General features: G+C 42.4%; 1 protein-coding gene across 2 annotated transcripts in view; it reads left to right on the top strand.

Moving 5' to 3' along the window:
* The first annotated feature begins 1,595 nt into the window (after positions 1-1,595).
* TASP1 (taspase 1) overlaps positions 1,596-19,784 on the top strand; it is a 143,941-nt gene continuing 125,752 nt past the window's right edge. For both annotated transcript variants that reach the window (XM_073672211.1, XM_073672212.1), the window contains exons 1-4: positions 1,596-1,718; positions 6,115-6,171; positions 14,097-14,270; positions 14,638-14,705. In XM_073672211.1, coding sequence (XP_073528312.1) covers positions 14,126-14,270; positions 14,638-14,705 — 213 coding nt within the window. In that variant the 5' untranslated portion in view covers positions 1,596-1,718; positions 6,115-6,171; positions 14,097-14,125. The remainder of the gene's footprint in view (positions 1,719-6,114; positions 6,172-14,096; positions 14,271-14,637; positions 14,706-19,784) is intronic.

The following is a 19,784-nucleotide window of genomic DNA, read 5'->3' on the forward strand; positions in this document are numbered from 1 at the left end:
TGTAGTCATGCAGATTTTAAGTGATTCAATGCAAGTCAATGGCGGCAATTACGCCACGTTTCCGCAAAAATAATGGACATGCTGTGGGGACCATGGGGCACGTATTACCAAGCATTTTAAAGTATTTTCGCTGTGGAAATTCGGCGGTAAAAACGCTTGAAAAATGCATAGTGGGCACGCAGCCAGACTCCGGTTTACAAAAGATCATTCCACATGATGAACAAGTGTTTTGCTCATTCGTTAGGTGATCAGCATCCTGTTTACTCTAAAAGATTATTGTGAAATGTGTTTTTACGCATGCTCGTTAACAATTATCTTTCAGTGTGAATGCAGCATAAAGGGTTGGTCCGGAAGCTAAAATCAATTTTCTATCTTTACACCATAACCACTTTTGTAATAAGCTTTATTACAGAACACCCTACACTTTTCCCTATCTACCTAATCGCTAAATGTGTTTTTTTTACTGTAATTCCTGTGTGACGTTTCATTTGAGAGGAGTGTCATACACGATATCACAGGAGCCTGGGGCTGCAGTCACTCCCCGCAGCGTCCATTGCCCCTCCTGGAACAAGATGTCACAGAGGGCAGCGCTGCAGTCACTCACTAGTTTGTTGCATCGCTGCCCCCTCTGGAGACATCCTGGACACTGTGGCTGATGTCAGGGCAATGGTGACCCTCTGTTTCTGCCTCCACCACATCTTCAGTGAATGAAAATGTTGTTAGGGGTCGGCGATAGAAGCAGTCAGTGACACCAGCGCAGTCCCCTGATCATGACTCATTTGAGGGTCTATTGCAATCGTTCAGGCTATTGTAATAAGCAATGGGCTGCCATAACACCTGGGAGCCTATTTGGTGCTCCTTTGAAGCCCAGTCTGTGGCACTTTTCTAACCATGTAGTCCAAAATGCCTAAGTCTTGACAGTGCGTTCTCCCGTGCAGGTATTGACAGTGCGCTCTCCCGCGCAGGTCTTGACAGTGCGCTCTCCCGCGCAGGTCTTGACAGTGCGCTCTCCCGCGCAGGTCTTGACAGTGCGCTCTCCCGCGCAGGTCTTGACAGTGAGCTCCACCGTGCAGGTCTTGACAGTGAGCTCCACCGCGCAGGTCTTGACAGTGCGCTCCCCCACGTAGTTTTGCCTCTCCAGTATCGGCGGCGCACAGATGCTGCCTGGATTCGTCCAGTTTCACAGCTGCACTATCAAGCTGTATAGCAAATAGCTTGCAAGCCCCCTAGAGAACCAGCCACCTTTGATTGCAGAAGAGGCTGGTAACCTAGGCAACTAGCAGTAAACAACTTAAACTCCCTCCATTCTACAGAACTGAGAGGATTTTTTCAATGAGAAGTAAACTGAAAGTTGCTTGTTTTTACAAGCCCTTTGCAATGTTACTCACTAAGTTAAGAGAACCCCTCTAAATTCCTGGACCAGCCAGATAAGGCCAGAAGTACCAAGGAAGAAGGTTAATGGCATAACAGCACCTTGGTCTCATCTTTCAGTGCTATATGTCAGCCTGTCACAGGGAGCATTCTGCCCTAACCGGCAGCAGACCGGCGTCTCACTCACTACTGCGTCACCTCTTCCTCACAGAGGCGCGCTGCGTGATATCACGTGATCCGACACTCACCAATAGCAATCACGCATGCGCACATACCAGCCGGCTCCGGGCTGCTGCTGGGACAGAGGGGCCTGCTGCTGGGGGCGGACGAATGAGCGCCGGTTGCCTGTAAGTTTTCAGTGCTCCCTCTCCAACACCCTTGTCAGTAATTCGTCAGTAATTCCAAGCTGCTGTTGGGCATGAGGCGCGACGTATTGACCTGTAGCTGCTCATCCCCTGCATTAAACTACAACTCCCAGCATGCTGTTGCCTAGTTGCTAATTAGCTGCATGCTGGGAGTTGTAGTCCTGTGCAGGTGTCTCAGGTGTAGGGCTTGCAGCCTGTTGTGAATTATGTTGCATGCTGTTTTGCTTGCATTTTGCAGGTTTTCTGATGGTAATGACATGAAGTGAATTTAGGGGAGATCCTGGTGTAATTGTGGGGCCACAGTTACCTTCCTCCAGGCAGCGGCTCTGTGTATGTAGCATTGCTGGTTTATGTGCACTGAGGTGCGGCTTTAGGGTCCTGTTTATCCAATAGCCCCTAAAAGAGCGTCCTGGTGTACGTTTTTTTGAGGCGTCCCTCTAAGAAAGTGATGGGTGTCTGTAACTTCCCAATGTAGAAAATGGAAACTAGGGTATGCCGTTGCTTAACCCCTTCTTGCCGCTGCCTATTTTTGTTCCTGCACTTCTGTCATTTCGTCCCATTAGAGCCGTATTTATTTTTTTTTTCCAGCATCGTAAACCTTGTATTTTGCGAGGCAAGTTGCAGTTGTAAATGACACCGTTCTCGTTACCTTCTAATGTACTAAAAAAAACAGGAAAGATTCCAAGTGTAGTGAAATGGTGGAAAAAAACAACAATTTTTTTGTTTTAAAGCGCCAGTCCAGCAGTTTTTTTTTTTATCGCGGTGCCGAAGTGGTGCTTCCAACCTAAGGTCCCTGGTCTTATACTTACCAGCCACTGTCGTCACCTTCTATCGCTGCCGCTCCGGTCAGCAGTTTGTGACCTGCCGAATCGCTCCAGTGTCTGCTGACTTGCAATGAGAATTTGTGACCTCTTTTTTTTTTTTTTTTTTTTTTTTTTTTTACTTCCGGCCAGTCAGAAGTTGCGGTCGCAAGATGGCGCCGCAGGACCGGAACGGCACCGATAGAAGGTGAAAATGTCAGTGCGTAGATATAAGACTACAGGCAGGGACCTTAGGTTAGAAGCACCACTCCAGCGCTGCTATAAAAAAAATAACACTTAAGTGGTGCTTTAACCTTATTCATTGTGTGGTAAAAAATGGCCTGGCCATATGATTCCTCAGGTCTGAAGGATTGCAGCAATGCCAAACTTGTAGAGTTTTCTTTTTTCATAGTTTTTACTGTTTGAAAAAAATCAGAACTTTATGAATTTATTTTGTCACCATTTTCGGAGTCTTTTTTTTTTTTTTTTTCATTTTTCATCCTGGAGCTGTATGACGGCTTAGTTTTTTGCATAGTGAGCTGTTTTTTTCAATGGTATCATTTTAGGGTTTATGAAATGTTTTGTTAGCTTTATTTTTTTTCTAATTTCTGGGGCAGAAGTATAGCAACTAGTGTTGAGCGAGTATGTTCTGTCCGAGTATGCTCGGGCCGAGCTCCGAGTATTTATAGCTGCTCGGTGATATGGTTAAATCGCTCCCGTGTGCATGATTTGCAACTGTTTGACAGTTTTATTACATGTGAGGAATGTGTAAGAAATAGACATTCCTCACATGTAATAAAACTGTCAAACAGTCGCAAATCATGCACACGGGAGGGATTCAAGCCGATCACCGAGCAGCTATAAATACTCGGAGCTCGGCCCGAGCATACTCGGACAGAACATACTCGCTCAACACTAATAGCAACCGAAAAAAAACAGAAATTTTGGCTTCATGATTTTTTTTTTTTTTGCTTTATGGTGTTGACGGTACGGGTTAATTAACTTTGATAGGTCATACTTGTGTCGACATGTCAATACCAAGTATGGTTATCGTTTTTAATTTTTTTAATTTCTTAGTCTGGGCTTCATAGGAGTACAAAGATACCAGTGATGGGGGCCTTCCGTAGGCCCTCAGCTGCCATGGTTAACCATCGGTGCCAGAGCATATGCACCACCAGGATTGCGTCATTAAATGCTGCTAGCGGAGATTTACAGGGGCATTTAATTGGGTAAACAGCAGCATTTGGTTGGATCCCCACCGATCCTAAGAATTAACAAGAACTGCGCCACCTCTTGGCACCTGCCGCAGTGCAGTTTCCCTGATGGCTGGGAGTGTTGCAGTGCATGGAAAAACTGAAGGAGATGCAACGCTAAAGCAGGACTGTCGCCCCTTCATTATTAGGATCAGTGGGGGTCTCAGAGGTCACCCTTCATGAGACATGCCCAATACTTATCATCTTTGGCTTCATATTGCCATTACTTTTTTTTTCATCTTCAAAGCCACATGCCAGCTTTTTTTTGCGGGATGAATTGTAGTTTTAAATGACTCATTGAATGATTTATTTTATAATTTAAAGTAGATTGCAGTCTATTGTAAAACTGACGATATGAAGCGTCCAAGACAGTGGTATGAGGTGGGTTAAGCTGGTGTCATTGGAGTAAGCTTCTGAGTCTGCCCCATACAGCTAGCGTGCACTGAATATCATCAAATCTTTTGAAGTTTTTATTTGCCATTTTTGATTATTTATTTCCAAAAATTTGATTTGATGCATTTCGCAATATTGTAAAGCCTCCAATTTCCCAGAAAAGATGCATGTAACCCTATGATGTCTCCTAGGACTGTATCCAACCGTTTGAAACTCTTTAACAAAAACATGACCTTGTAATGTCAAAGTGACTTCATCATAGAAAGGGAACCCAGTAGTAACCTACCGCCCATTTAATAATACAGCACGCCGACAGTCTCTTCATGTACTTTAAAAGTCCCAAAATAATCAATATAGTCACTTATGATCAGGCAGACAATTTTGTGCATTACACTTACTCAAACTGATTATGTTTCTGTCAGAGGTATCATCATCCTGCTGTGTTTGAGTTGAGTGATGGGCCATTTATTCAATAATGCCTTCTGCTTCCTCCCCATTAAATGGAACCTGTCATGTCACTTGTATAAGTTAAACTGTCCCTAGGTTGTTGTTAGTGCTGCAGCGTGCATCACTAACATGCTTTTTCCATGATAATCGGCAATGGCAATATGGTAGTGTAAAAAAGAAAAAAAAAACATACCATGGCTAAAAATGTGAGAGCTGCTAGCAGCAGAAACACAATTGCTGGCACCAGCCGTTTGGGCAGTACTACTACGGCAGCACGGTGGTTACTTTTAATATCTGACACACTGATTGTCATTCTGACGTGTTAAGCGTTTCAGACACACTGTCTATTTGCTTGGTAAATTACATAGCCAAAGTAAATTGGGAGTTTGCAGCAAGTTCTTGAGTGGATGGAAAGAAAAAATTACAATAAAGAAATTTTATCATTAAACCCTTTTAAGAAATTATACAAATGTACAGTCACTTGGAAATAGATATATAGTAAATTATTGCCTCCCAATTTACTTTGGCTATGTGATTTACCAGGCAAATAGACAGCGTGTCTAAAACTCTTAACACGTCAGGATGACAATCAGAATGTCAGATATTAAAAGTAAAACACCCCTGTAGTTTATGTGTAAACAAGGCATAATTAAAAAAGATAAGTTCTACTTCTATTTGGATTTGAACCCAGACATTGTAGTTTCAGAGGCAGATGCTTTACCATTCAGCCATTGGGTCAAGTGATAATGACTGGTAGCTTTTCTTGTCTTATGAGATCAACCATGAAAATACTCAGGGTGACTAAAAGTCATTGTGATTCTGATGTTTGAAGAAAGTCACACATCAGTCTCACATATCAAAATCACCCATCATTTGAATTTGGCTTGGAGGAGGTATTTGTGAAAGTCCCAATGAGTTTCAGACAGGTTTGCACTGAAAATCATATAACCAAATAGAATGGCTAGATTTCTTCAACTGAGTTTATAGCTCAGTGATTAGTGTACTGGCTTCTAGACATAGTTTTGGGTTCAAGTCCCATCAGCGAACAGTGACTTTTTTTTTTATTACTATTATTACAGTTGTAAAAGTCACTCGTCAAAGTCGCTTCTCAGACAGGGTATATAGCCTCAAACTGACATCATTCTGATGTTTGACTTTGATATCTGATCATGTCCTAAAATGGACACTGTACATCTGGATCAGTCACAAGCTGTATGCATTTTTGCAGGAGTTCAGTTTTTCTGTTCCTTTGATATCAGGAATGGCAGGCCTTACAGATGAAATTCAATGGATGTGTATTTTATTAGTTCATCTTACACTGAGGTAGCAGCCGTCCAATTCTACGGGTACTTGTTTCATTTTTACTATAGACTTTGTATTGTTTCTTAGATTGTTTATTATGTTGGGTGTACTAACTTATTTAGGGGCAATTCCACCTGATGAGCCAAAATTTATTTTATACTTTTTTTTTTTTTTACAATGGAGGTTGAAGAATGAAGCGTTTTTGTGAGTTGGAGGAATCCTAAACAACAAATAAAGCATGTGAGTATCACAGCCGTCCCATCTTACTGTAAGTCATGTATAATATGGTGGAGCCACGTCTATTCAGTCCTTTTGCTACTGTACACTGAATATTATTGGATGCTTGCTCTGTGTGTGTGTGTGTGTGTGTGTGTAACACATGTGGAATTATATACTTAACAAAAAAGTGTGAAGCAACTGAAAATATGTCTTATATTCTAGGTTCTTCAAAGTAGCTACCTTTTGCTTTGGTGACTGCTTTGCACACTCTTGGCATTCTCTTGATGAGCTTCAAGAGGTAGTCACCGGAAATGGTCTTCACTTGACAGGTGTGCCCTGTCAGGTTTAATAAGTGGGATTTCTTGCCTTATAAATGGGGTTGGGACCATCAGTTGTGTTGTGCAGAAGTCAGGTGGATACACAGCTGATAGTCCTACTGAATAGACTGTTAGCTGCTTTTTTCTTGCCATAATACAAATTCTAAGTAAATAAAAACGAGTGGCCATCATTACTTTAAGAAATGAAGGTCAGTCAGTCTGAAAAATTGGGCAAACTTTGAAAGTGTCCCCAAGTGCAGTTGCAAAAACCATCAAGCGCTACAAAGAAACTGGCTCACATGAGGACCGGCCCAGGAAAGGAAGACCAAGAGTCACCTCTGCTTCTGAGGATAAGTTTATCCGAGCCACCAGCCTCAGAAATCGCAGGTTAACAGCAGCTCAGATTAGAGACCAGGTCAATGCCACACAGAGTTCTAGCAGCAGACACATCTCTACAACTGTTAAGAGGAGACTTTGTGCAGCAGGCCATCATGGTAAAATAGCTTCTAGGAAACCACTGCTAAGGACAGGCAACAAGCAGAAGAGACTTGTTTGGGCTAAAGAACACAAGGAATGGACATTAGACCAGTGGAAATCTGTGCTTTGGTCTGATGAGTCCAAATTTGAGATCTTTGGTTCCAGCCACCTTGTCTTTGTGCAACGCAGAAAAGGTGAACGGATGGACTCTACATGCCTGGTTCCCACCGTGAAGCATGGAGGAGGAGGTGTGATGGTGTGGGGGTGCTTTGCTGGTGACACTGTTGGGGATTTATTCAAAATTGAAGGCATACTGAACCAGCATGGCTACCACAGCATCTTGCAGCGGCATGCTATTCCATCCGATTTGCGTTTAGTTGGACCATCATTTATTTTTCAATAGGACAATGACCCCAAACACACCTCCAGGCTGTGTAAGGGCTATTTGACCAAGGAGGAGAGTGATGGGGTGCTACGCCAGATGACCTGACCTCCACAGTTACCAGACCTGAACCCAATTGAGATGGTTTGGGGTGAGCTGGACCGCAGAGTGAAGGCAAAAGGGCCAACAAATGCTAAGCATCTCTAGGAACTCCTTCAAGATTGTTGGAAGACCATTTCCGGTTACTACCTCTTGAAGCTCATCAAGAGAATGCAAAGCAGTCATCAAAGCAAAAGGTGGCTACTTTGAAGAACCTAGAATATAAGACATATTTTCAGTTGTTTCACACTTTTTTTGTTAAGTATATAATTCCACATGTGTTAATTCATAGTTTTGATGCCTTCAGTGTGAATGTACAGTTTTCATAGTCATGAAAATACAGAAAAATCTTTAAATGAGAAGGTGTGTCCAAACTTTTGGTCTGTACTGTGTGTATGTGTATATATATATAAAATAATTTTCCTTGGGTACATTTCAGATAATATATTTTCTCGGTCGCTTTATTGGGGAACACAGGAACCATAGGTTAGCCTGCTGCCACCTGTAAAAATGTACATGATTGCTAATACCACATGCTTATCAACCGGTACTGTACCTTTATTTTTTTTATTGTGCCCGATGAAAACCTGAAAGAAATAAAATAAGACCATGACAGAAAAGCGGTGTTTTGTTTATCTCACCTCCCAAAAATATAATAAGTGATCAAAGAGTTGTTAGTATCCCAGAATAATACAAATAAAAACTCCAACAAGACCCCGTACAAAGTAAGTCCATTTTACAGCTCCATCAGTAGAAAAATCCATAAGTTTTGACTTTCAGAATATGGTAACACAAACGGGTTTTTTTGTGCTTTTTTTTATGCTTTTTTTTTTTTTTTTAAGGGCTTTTTCACACGTCCGGATATTTCCGGTACTGGAAAAGCCAGTGTCGGGGATATCTGTGACCATGTGTATGAGATGTGTGGGAACTGTGTGCCGCATCAGTATCACACTTACCAGCACCTGGGAATCAGCGGTGTATTTAGCGCTTTTCCCAAGCACTGGGTGTTGAACACTTCCCTCATCATTGTCCCCTGCCCCAGCAGTGGACAGTGTTGAGAGTAGTATTCTGCTCCCGCTTGTCTCCTAGTGTAAGAATAAAATAAAAAAATCCTTATACTTGCCTGTCCGAAAATGAAATAAGTGTCCCATGCTGTAATGCATCTGACCGCACACGCTGAGGAGCAGAGGAGAATGATTCGCTACAGCGAGCGGGCCCCTGACTTGCGCTGAGCTCACTAAGTGGTGTCCTGTCACTCAGTGAGCTCAGCGCAGTTCAGGGGCACACTCGCTGGAGCAAGTCATTCTCCCCTGCTCCTCAGCGTGTGCGGTTGCCTCCGCAAACGCTGATGCAGAATTGTCGGTCAGATGGATTACAGTGTGGGACGGTATGTTGGACAGGTGAGTATTATGGTTGTTTTTATTTTTTTTTACAGGGAGCGATGGCTTCAGGGAATTAGGTGTAAAGGTGAGTATAATGTTTTTTATTTTATTCTAATTTTACACTTGCTGGACACAGCGGGGACAGAATACTGATACTGATCGCAGCGCCAGCAGGGGACAATGATGAGAAATGCCTTCAGCACCCGATGCTTGTGAACAGCGCGAATAGTACCGCTGATTCCCAGGCACCGGTGTCATCAGGGGTGTCATCCGTGTGTCATCAGTGTGCACGTGTGCGGGACATTTTGCTTTCCGTGCTGCAGGTAAAAAATGGACATGTTAGCGTTTTTTGCCCACGGACACACCGTCCGTGGAAACACGCAGACATGTGCACAGACCCATTCATTTCAGGCTTGGTGCCCACGTAGCGTTTTTCAAGCGTTTATGCTGCGGAATTTCCGAAGCGTAAACGCTTGTGAAACGCTAGGTAATCCGCACCCCATGGTTCCCAAGGGGATTCCGCATGTTCTATGCACATGCTGCGGATTTTTCCGCAGCGTTTATGCTGCGTACAAAAATCCGCAGCATGTCATTTAATTTTGCGGAAGCGCAGCGGAACTCCCGCCATTGACTTGCATTGAAACGCATAGAAACCGCGACTGTACATTTGTACAAGCGTCTTCTATGCGTCTCTATGTGCGGATGGTACCCAGTTCTGGAGGAGAGGAGACTCTCATCCAGACCTGGGTACCATTGTACCTGTAAAAAAAGAATAAAATAACAAATAAAGTTTATACTCACTCACCTTTCCGAAGGCTTTTCTCTGAATGCCGGCATCGCTTGAGGACCTGCGGTGACGTCACAGTCATGTGACCGCAGGCCCTTCACCGCTCTGTCTCGCGATATGCCGGCAGCCGGGAACCAGACAGGAACGAGCGCTGCAGCACACGCCGGGGCCTCAGGGGTGAGTATATTTGTTTTAATTTTTACGGTTCACACTGTATAAATCCATGCCGTTTGCATGGATTTATATAGTGTGACCTAGTTGTCAAGCACTTTCCAAGTGATGCTATCGCCTGGAAAGCGCTTGTCAATCTGCATGCGTTTTTTCTGCCAGGGAGATGCAGAAATGCTACAGAAATTTTCTGCTTCATTTCTGCATCGTGGGCACATAGCCTCAGTGGATATACGTGTATCTGTGTCTCGAGTACGTGTGGAAACGGACACCACACGTACTTGAAACACGGACGTGTGAAAGATCCCTTACATAGTGAAACATGAAACTATAAATTTGGTATCACTGCGCTGTCACATCATGAACTTACTGTGCATGCACCACCCTGGGGAATGACGGCACTTGTACTAGATCTTGGGTGGGAGCGACAGAGTGAAAGAAGAGGGACCTGACAATCACTGATAGGAGGCAGATGGTGGGCAGGGAATAGGGAAGAGGGTCAGCCGACCTGTAAGTCATTTGCAGAAAAATTCAACAATAAATTTCTCTAACTGTTGTATTGATTGACACCACCCATTATACCATGAAATATACTGCAAAAAATTTAAACTGTGATGAAATGGTGAACAAAAACAAACAAACCTGCAAATCTGACATTGTTCAACTCTTGTGTTTAACTCTTATAGTATGGTAAAAATGATCTGGAGATACCAAAGTTGTATAGATAACTTTTTTTTTTTTCACCTCTAAAAAAATAAATAAATTGAGATTGTTGCTTGTTTTTTGAGACCCTTTACTTTTTTATTTTGCTATTGATGGAGCTGTAGGAGGGCCTGTAATTTGCGCCCTGAACTGGCGGTCTTATCAATACTAATTTTGATGTGTTTTTATTGCATTTTTTTGGGAAGGTGTGGTGCTTGAATAAGCCTCAATTCTTGCATTTTTGCTCCTTTTTTTTTGCTCTTTCCAACATTTACTGTATGGGTTAATTAATTTTATACTGTAACAGGGCTGTTACGGTTGTGGCGATAGAATTGTGGCACTTGTGTTTTTTGAAATTTATTTTCAATGGGGAAAAAGTGGTGATTTGCATGTGTATGAGTGTGTACAATTTTTTTTTTTTTATAAGTTTTTGCCAAGTTTTTTTTATACCGATGAAGACACTTGAACTTTTGATTGACCTGATTTTTTTTTTTTTTGATTTATTATTATATACTGAATTTTCACAGTTTTGCATTAAATTGCTAAAATAGCAGTCTCCTATGGAGCTTCACAGCAGTAGCAAGATGGCAGCAATGGGGGCTTTCAGCTGACCTGCATCTGCCATGCTAACCCATCGGTGCCCCGCAATCACATCATCGGGGGCCAATGGAAGCTGATGTATGCATACACTGGCAATCGCTCCACTTCAACGCCGCTGACAGTAGCATTTACATAGTTAACAGCATAGATTGGAGTTCAGCTCCGGCTGCTACTGTTGGACACACATGACGGCTGTATAACATACCCATCATCTACAGCGTGTGGAGGGAGCTCAGCCCACCATTGACATGAATGTGCATGATTTAGCAGTAAGGGGTGCACTTTTTTAAAATGAGTTTTTTTTCTGTTTTTTTTTTTATTTTATTTTTTCTATAATCTATGGGCTAATTGAGAACTAAATGGGTCTTTTAACAAATAGTTTTGTGAAAGTTTCTTGAGAATTAAATTTTTTTTTTGCTGAACTTATAAGCCATCTAATGCCCCAAATAAATAAATGGCCCTATCAACAATGATGCTGTTATAAAGTAGACATATATGGTAAATGTTCCTTGTTAACAATTTTGTGCGATATGACCATCTGCTTTAGTAGTATAGACATTAAAGTTTCATAATTGCTAATTTTTTATAAAAAAAAAAAAAAGTTATAAACATAAAACATATTGCCCAAATTGTACCAGTAATTTACAATGCGTCACGAAAAAAAAACCTCAGAACCACCTTTAAAGGGTTGCTCTCAAGTTTTAAAGTTAGCCTCTTTCATCAGGATAGGTAGTAACTTTCCAGTTGCTGGGGGTCCGACTTCTGTGGTCTCCACTGCTCCTGAAAACTGTGGCTGTGAAGATCCCCTCTCCTCTATTTACCCAGGGCTCTTCAGAACCCGTTTCTCGGGAGTGATGGGGGCCACGGCTGTGGGACCCCCAGCGATCAAGAAGTTATCTCCTTTTCCCTGGATATGGGATAACTTTCAAAGTTATGAGCATCCTTATAATTAGTAAAAGCATTCAAAAGTGTTTCTCCTGTAAAGTCATCAAAACCTCCCAATTAGACTGCTTCATTAAAAGGGTAATAGTTCTTTTAAAGGCTTCGAAACATAAATGGTCATAATTCAGAGAAATTTTTCAGCAGATGGCTATTTCGGAGTCTTTGCTTTTCATCAGTACAGAATAGGGCTCTGGTTGACACGTACTGGCTCACGGGAGGTGCTGAATCTTCTTGGGAGATCTTCATTAGTTGGCAGGGAGCCTTTAGGGTAGTGTTAAGGAAAAAAACGCCTTTCCAGTGCCACCTCTAGATGGCTACAGTGGAAATTCTTTCATTTGGTGCATCGGTCTGGAGCCCGACTCTAAGCATTAATTAGCAGTCCTGAATAAACCTAAAGGAGTTAGCCAAGTTTTATAAAAAAGTTCTTGCACACCTTCTAATCCTATGTGGCGTCAGTGCTGCCAGTCCATGCTCACAAGCCAGTCTATGTTTATTTTGGCTGAAACTGTGACTTTCTGTATGTGACAGTCAGTCACTGACTGTGATGGTCATGTCCTGTCCTGGACAAGTCAGGTACTGCTATGTGCCAACCGGGACCTACTTTCTTTCTTTTTTTTAATTACTACGTGGGATCCCAAAAAAATGATTACTGGAACTGGATTAAGGCGTGAGTGTGAAATAAATAATGAAGTAATCTAATATTTATGAGGTTGAAGATTAAGTAGGTGCCACAAAAATATGATGAAGAGAAAAATCTCTAAAGAAATTATACCTCTTAAGGAAGAATTGAAAGGAACAGAGGAAGCAATTTGTGCTTAGGCAATGAAAAAGAGGTTTCCTTCTGTTTGGACTGGCTGTCCTAAAATATATAGGGCAGTAACCTAGGTATCAAAAAAGACTGGCAAGCAGATCCGTACCGAAACCAAAATGCACATTAGGTTACTTCTAACGCCAGTAAAAAAAAAAGTAACAGTAAAACCAATGTATTGACATCCCCAAAAGAAAAAAAAGGTCTAGGATGGAAAATCCAACTTCAAAACCTGGGGATTAACATGGCGGAGTCATTGCCTCACCAACAATTTGTCTTGGAACAATCCATTTGGGAACTGGAGACAGTGACGTTAAGAAAGCTACTTTACAGCCCAGTGTTTCTGGTAAGAAAACAGAAGAATAAGAAAAGGAATCTGAAACCAATTATTTCATAAATGTATTCATGAATTGAGTATCTGGGTTGAAGAACATTTTCTTCAATAGTTGCTTTCCTTTTTTATAATTTTGGAGCCATATCCGTATCTTGTTTATTTTGGAAAAAAAGTTTGACATGTGGCCTACCTAGGTGTAGTGGACCTCTTAGGCTTTTAATGGATTTGACTTGGGGCTAAACCGAGGAGTGGCGACTAAAGGACCCCATTCTTTTATTCCCTATTTCACTCATTAACTACTGTACAAGAACTTGACTTTGCTGCAGGATTTCCCCGGGGCAAAACCTCAAAGTAATCCCTGTTAACAAGAACTGACATTTTATTGAATACAAGAAGTAGTTCTGAGATGTGACCCATGACGCATATTCTGAAAATTTGGAGTCAGGGCAGGTGGAGTTCGTGTAATAAGGTAAACTGGCAGAGGGTCAGGGCAGGCGACAGACTAGAATCAAGGTTAAGATACAAGGTGGGTGTCATTATTGGAAGGGAACTCAGAGTATTATCTTAGTACACATAGGAAGCTATTAACCTTAATATTTAGGGAAATCACGATGAGGGAAGGCCCCTTAAATATGGTGGATGAACTGATCATTGGTTGGGGGAGATGAATTTGGTTATGAGTCGGCACGCGTGCAACCAGCACAAAAAGTATCAGCTAGGAGAGGTTAACTGTAGCCACATGAAAATGCCAGAGAAGGTGGTGTTCACCTGCTAAGACTTTTGCTAAATATGAAGATTAGGAGAAGTTATACTTGCAGTTCAATTTTATAAAAATGTAATGAACTTGTTCATAAACGCGCTAAACGCCAATCATGGCCTGAGGCTTTTGGTGTTTGTGGTATATAAATTACTATTCTAACTCTTAGTTTTGGGTATGTTTCATTCCAGGACAGCAATGCAAACCTTGTGGTGCCATTATGGAGAAGGCTGTAAGCACATCAGAACCATTGCCTTCTAAATCATCTCAGGTCTCTAGTAATAAAGAGACGGACTCAACCAAAGAAGTAGACTCGAGTAAAATACAGAAGGGAAAGCGAGCTGGGTTTGTGCTGGTGCATGCAGGTAAGAGGTGATCCATGCACTGCAATGGCGTGATTGACATGTATAAGTGGATAAAGTATAATTCTTTAAGTCTAGCTATAGTCAATCGTGCTGCTGGGGGCAGAGTTTTCTCAATAGTTAGCCCCCACCAGTTGACCAGTAATTATCTTTTTATCTGATATTTTTTTTTTATTCTTTTGCAAGAATAGCAAAGTCTTTGTGCTCCATTTGGAAATGGAGTTGTCATAGCTGCCATGTCTGTTATGAGCAAGAGCCAAGACACAAGTATTAGCATGTAGATATATTGAAATGCTACAGTGTAAGACCATTCATAATATACTCTAATTATTTTGACATATTTTTGTTGTGTTTTTTTGCTAATTTGTAGGTGCTGGATATCACTCTGAATCCAAAGCCAAGGAATATAAACATGTCTGCAAACGAGCATGTAAGAAGGTAGGATTATATTGCTGTCTTCTAGTAAGATGTCAGTATGGGGTAATCTTTATCTTTTGTCGTAAGAGGCACATTTGGATGTTTTTACAGTGATTGCATATTGCTGGTACATGTCATGACTTTTTCCTTGATGAGGGTCCAACACCTGCATTCCATTATTTTTTTGCAGAGAAGGGAACTATTGCCCGATTCAAGTGAATGTGGCCTCTGCCTTTCCTTGCACATCTTTTGGTGGGAAACATCTCTGTGCGTTGCAAAAATTTACAAGGGAGCCTCAGTAAATCTGTTCAAATAATATAATCTATATATTTATAATCGTCTTATCCCGTCTTTCTGTCTGTCTGTCTGTCTGTCTGTCCAGGAAATCCCGCGTCGCTGATTGGTCCAGCAGCGGCCAATCAGCGACGCGGGATTTCAGAAAAAAGATGGCGGCCGTTAGCGGCTTATCTGCGGGACGGAGCTCAGCGGCGATGCAGCCGGGAGATGACCGGCGCGAGGCGCTCATCTCCCGGCTGCTAGCAGCAGAAGGACCCCGACCGCCGGCGCCGCTGACCTCCATGCGGCTAGGGTGTGAAGGGAGGACCGGGGAGCGGCGCTGCGGGTCGGGATACTTCTGCTGCGAGAAGCCGCTCATCTCCCGGCTTCTCGCAGCGGAAGTAGCCGCACAGGCAGCGGCGCTCCCTGGTCCTCACCAATACGATTCCGCTCCCTGGTCCTCACCAATACGATTCCGCTCCCTGGTCCTCACCAATACGATTCCGCTCCCCGGTCCTCACCAATACGATTCGCTGATTGGTCGCGGTCTCCGCCAGCGACCAATCAGTGATCTTGGCGCAAAAGTTAAACACCGCTGTGCTGATTGGTCGCCACATTTAAATAGCGGCCGCGACCAATCACCGATCTTGGCGCCACATTTAAACACTGCTGTGCTGATTGGTCGCGGACGCCAGCCGACCGCGACCAATCAGCGAGATTGGCGCCAAATTTAAACAGCGCTCTGCTGATTGGTCGCGGATGTCAGTCGACCGCGACCAATCAGCGAGATTAGCGCCTAATTTAAACAGCGCTCTGATCTCCCGACAGCAAGTGTGAACGGAGGACCGAGGAGCGGCGCAGCCGCTCATCTCCCAGCTGCTCGCAGCGGAAGTACCCGTACAGGCAGCGCCGCTCCCCGGTCCTCACTAATACGACCAATCAGCGATATGGGCGGCAAATTTAAACCCTGCTCTGCTGATTGGTCGCGGTGGCCAGCCGCGACCAATCAGCAGTATTCGCGCCAAATTTAAACCTCGCTCTGCTGATTAGTCGCAACCACCGGCCGTGACCAATCAGCGATATTGGCGCCAAATTTTAACACCGCTTTGCTGATTGGTCACGGTTGCCGGCCTCGACCAATCAGTGATTTTGGCGCCAAATTTAAACACCGCTCTGCTGATTGCGCCCGGTCGGCCGCATACATATTCTAGAATACCCGTTGCGTTAGAATCAGGCCACCATCTAGTAACTGATAATCACCTGTTCAGTTCTCTGCTGCTCTAGTGTCACCACTCTGGTGGTCCCTGTTAATTCTTATATCCCTGCAGTAATGGCATGATACACATCTGCCAATCACTTCTCAGTAGTCTCATGACATACAGTTGTGCTCAAAAGTTTACATACCCCGGCAGAATTTTTCCTTTCTTGGCCTTGTTTCAGAGAATATGAATGATAACAAAAAAACCTTTTCTCCACTCATGGGTTTTGGTTGGGTGAAGCCATTTATTGTCAAACTACCGTGTTTTCTCTTTTTAAATCTTCATGACAGCCAAAAACATCCAAATAACCCTGATCAAAAGTTCACATGCCCCAGTTCTTAATACCGTGTATTGCCCCCTCTAACATCAATAACCACTTGAAGTCTTTTGTGGTAGTTGTGGATGAGGTTCTTTATTTTCTCAGATGGAAAAGCTGCCCATTCTTCTTGGCAAAAAGCCTCCAGTTCCTGTAAATTCCTGGACTGTTTAGCATGAACTGCGCGCTTGAGATCTCGCCAGAGTGGCTCAATGATATTGATGTCAGGAGACTGAGATGGCCACTCAAGTACCTTCACTTTGTCCTGCTGTAGCCAATGACAGGTCGACTTGGCCTTGTGTTTTGGATCGTTGTCATGTTGGAACGTACTAGTACGTCCCATACTCAGCTTCCGGGATGATGAGTGCAAATTTGCCTCCAGTATTTGCTGATAACGTGCTGCATTCATCTTTCCTTCAACTTTTACCAAGTTTCCTGTGCCTTTGTAGCTCACACATCCCCAAAACATCAGCGATCTACCTCTGTGCTTTACTGTAGGAATGATGTTCCTTTCATCATAGGCCTTGTTGACCTCTCTCCAAATGTAATGTTTATGGTTGTGGCCAAAAAGTTCAATTTTGGTCTCATCACTCCAAATTACCTTGTTCCAGAAGTTTTGAGGCTTGTCTCTGTGCTGTTTGGCATATTGTAGGCGAGATATTTTGTGGCATTTGCACAGTAATGGTTTTCTTCTGTCGACTCGACGATGCAGCCCATTTTTCTTCAAGTGCCTCCTTATTGTGCATCTTGAAACAGCTACACCTCTAGTTTTCAGAGAGTCTTGAATTTCAGCTGATGTTATTTGTGGGTTTTTCTTTGCATCCCGAACAATTTTCCTGGCAGTTGTGGCCGAAGTTTTTGTTGATCTACCTGACTGTGGTTTGGTTTTTACAGAGCCCCTGATTTTCCATTTGTTAATCAGTTTGAACACTGCTGACTGGCATTATCAATTCCTTTGATATTTTTTTGTATCCCTTTCCTATGTTATACAGTTCACCTACCTTTTCCCGTAGATCCATTGACAATTCTTTGGATTTTCCCATGACTGACAGTCCAGAAATTTCAGTGACTGGATGAAAGATGCAAGAGTCTGTCTGGATCCCAGAAACTCACTCAGCTTTTATGCACACACACTGATTACAAGCAAACAGGTCACAGGTGAGGATGTTACCTTTAGTAGCCATTCAAACCCATTTGTGTCAAATTCTGTGCATGTTATCAGTCCAAAATCACCAGGGTATGTGAACTTTTGATAAGGGTCATTTGGATGTTTTTGGTTGTCATTAAGATTTAAAAAGAGAAAACACAGTAGCTTGACAATAAATGGCTTCACCCAACCAATAACCATGAGTGGAGAAAAAGTTTTTTTGTTATCATTCACATTCTCTGAAACAAGGCCAAGAAAGGAAAAATTCTGCCGGGATTGGTAAACTTTTGAGCACAACTGTATATGCATGCATCGTGACTAAATCTAGAGATTGTCTGCAGCAGCCATATTGTTGTTTTGCATTTAAATGCTGCTGTAAAATAAATTAATACAGGTGGAGGGATGATGCTGGAGGGGTACAGATAAGTAGTTGTGTTTTCATATTTAAAGCATGTTTTAAGCGATTAGCATATTCTTTAGAAATCCTGGACAACCCATTAAAGGGGCTTTCCACTTTCAGGAAAGTGGATTTCAAACGCTCTAAAATTAACTAACAAAGCAGCTACTCGCCCTCCCTGGGTCCAGTGCCAGCTTCCCGCAGCTGCGGTGTATTGGCTGCAGCAGTGACGTTATGCCGATAGCTAATCAGGGGAGTGAGTATCTCCTGTGTTTTGTTATTTTAGGTATTTTATTGCATTTGGGGTCCACTTTCCTGAAAGTGACCCTTTTATAAGCATTCTCTGTCCATTACATTTTTAGATTTTTTTTTTTTATTATTCTGTCAACTTGTCTTGACTTCAGGTGCAGTATTAATGCATGGGGGACTTATTTCCTTATTTTATATTCACTACATGGTTCAGGGGTCTTTATCAAAACTGATTGCCCAAAACTAATGTTTTCCCAAGTTTCCAAGAAACTCGAGGACATCCTCCTAGGTGGTCCAAATGCTTCTTATTTGTGGCCGATGACCATTTTATGTTTCTGGGGCTTTGTTTTTTTTTACCTACAAGCAAACATTACATTCATTCGCTCTTTCTATTTTTGCTTTTGTTTTTTGTTTTTTTTTTACGGCAGGAGAGGAAATCAGGTTGTCATGTGTAAAAGAATGCATACTTTTTTCCATATATGTGTGTAATTCACTTACTCTTTGTAATTCAGATTGCACGCACATGCCAATATGTTACACACCAGAAAAGTATGTGGTTCCATCTCCGAAAGGAATGAACCCTTCACTGCACCAGCCAAGGCCACTTTCTGCTGGAGTCGTTGTCTGACACCGGCATCTTTATTACATAACCTGTTTTTTCATTAGTCTGTACTTGGCTCAGTAAAAAAAATGCATCCTTTCACTGGAGCTGAATACCTAAAGCACATGGTCTGAAATGTAATTTTAGGGGAAATGATTACTGCTGGCGTGTGTGTGTGTGGGCGGTGCAGTGTCTGAATTTCTCCCTTGTTTGAAAATCCAGCTAAAATGTAAGCTTGGCAAATGAGGAGACAGATATGGCAGCGGAGACTTTCGGGAGAATATTTATTTGGAGCTGGGGAAGGATTTTTCAATGAGTTACCGCTATTTTACTAGACTGGCCGTTTTTTGTTAAGGCAATATTTCCTGTTCCTACTCCGCAAATGTGTGAGGCGGTTGACCTTCGTGCAGTGGCATTCTTCACCCACATCCTTACCAATTTTGTGATAACTTGAAGATGAATCACAGCTCGAAAATCAAGATGTTAACATGCCAGACCTATATTAATCTGAAGTCTTGTGCATTCAAAACCAGCTTGTCCAAATGTTTCCCAAATGTGATATTCTTATTCAGGAAAAAATAGTCTATGCTTTTTCTCTTATGGTTTGATATGTGTATTTATTCTATATATATTGCTACAAGAAAATTCCACTCCGCACATGGTTTTATATTGATGGTGGTACTTTCCTGGATGCCAGTTAGATACCTGTCATTGATTAGAATTGAAAATAAATTGTGTATGACTTAGCAAAAAGCTGCTGACAGATTCCCTTTAACTATGTAATCTGAAGACCACAGGAGATAGAGGCTGAAACACAGAATTCAGGGATGTGTCACTTGTCAAAGTGCGTGCTGT

This window comes from Phyllobates terribilis, unplaced genomic scaffold, assembly GCF_046119375.1.
Source record: "Phyllobates terribilis strain yellow unplaced genomic scaffold, ASM4611937v1 Scaffold_3__8_contigs__length_932513732, whole genome shotgun sequence".
NCBI lineage: Eukaryota > Metazoa > Chordata > Amphibia > Anura > Dendrobatidae > Phyllobates > Phyllobates terribilis.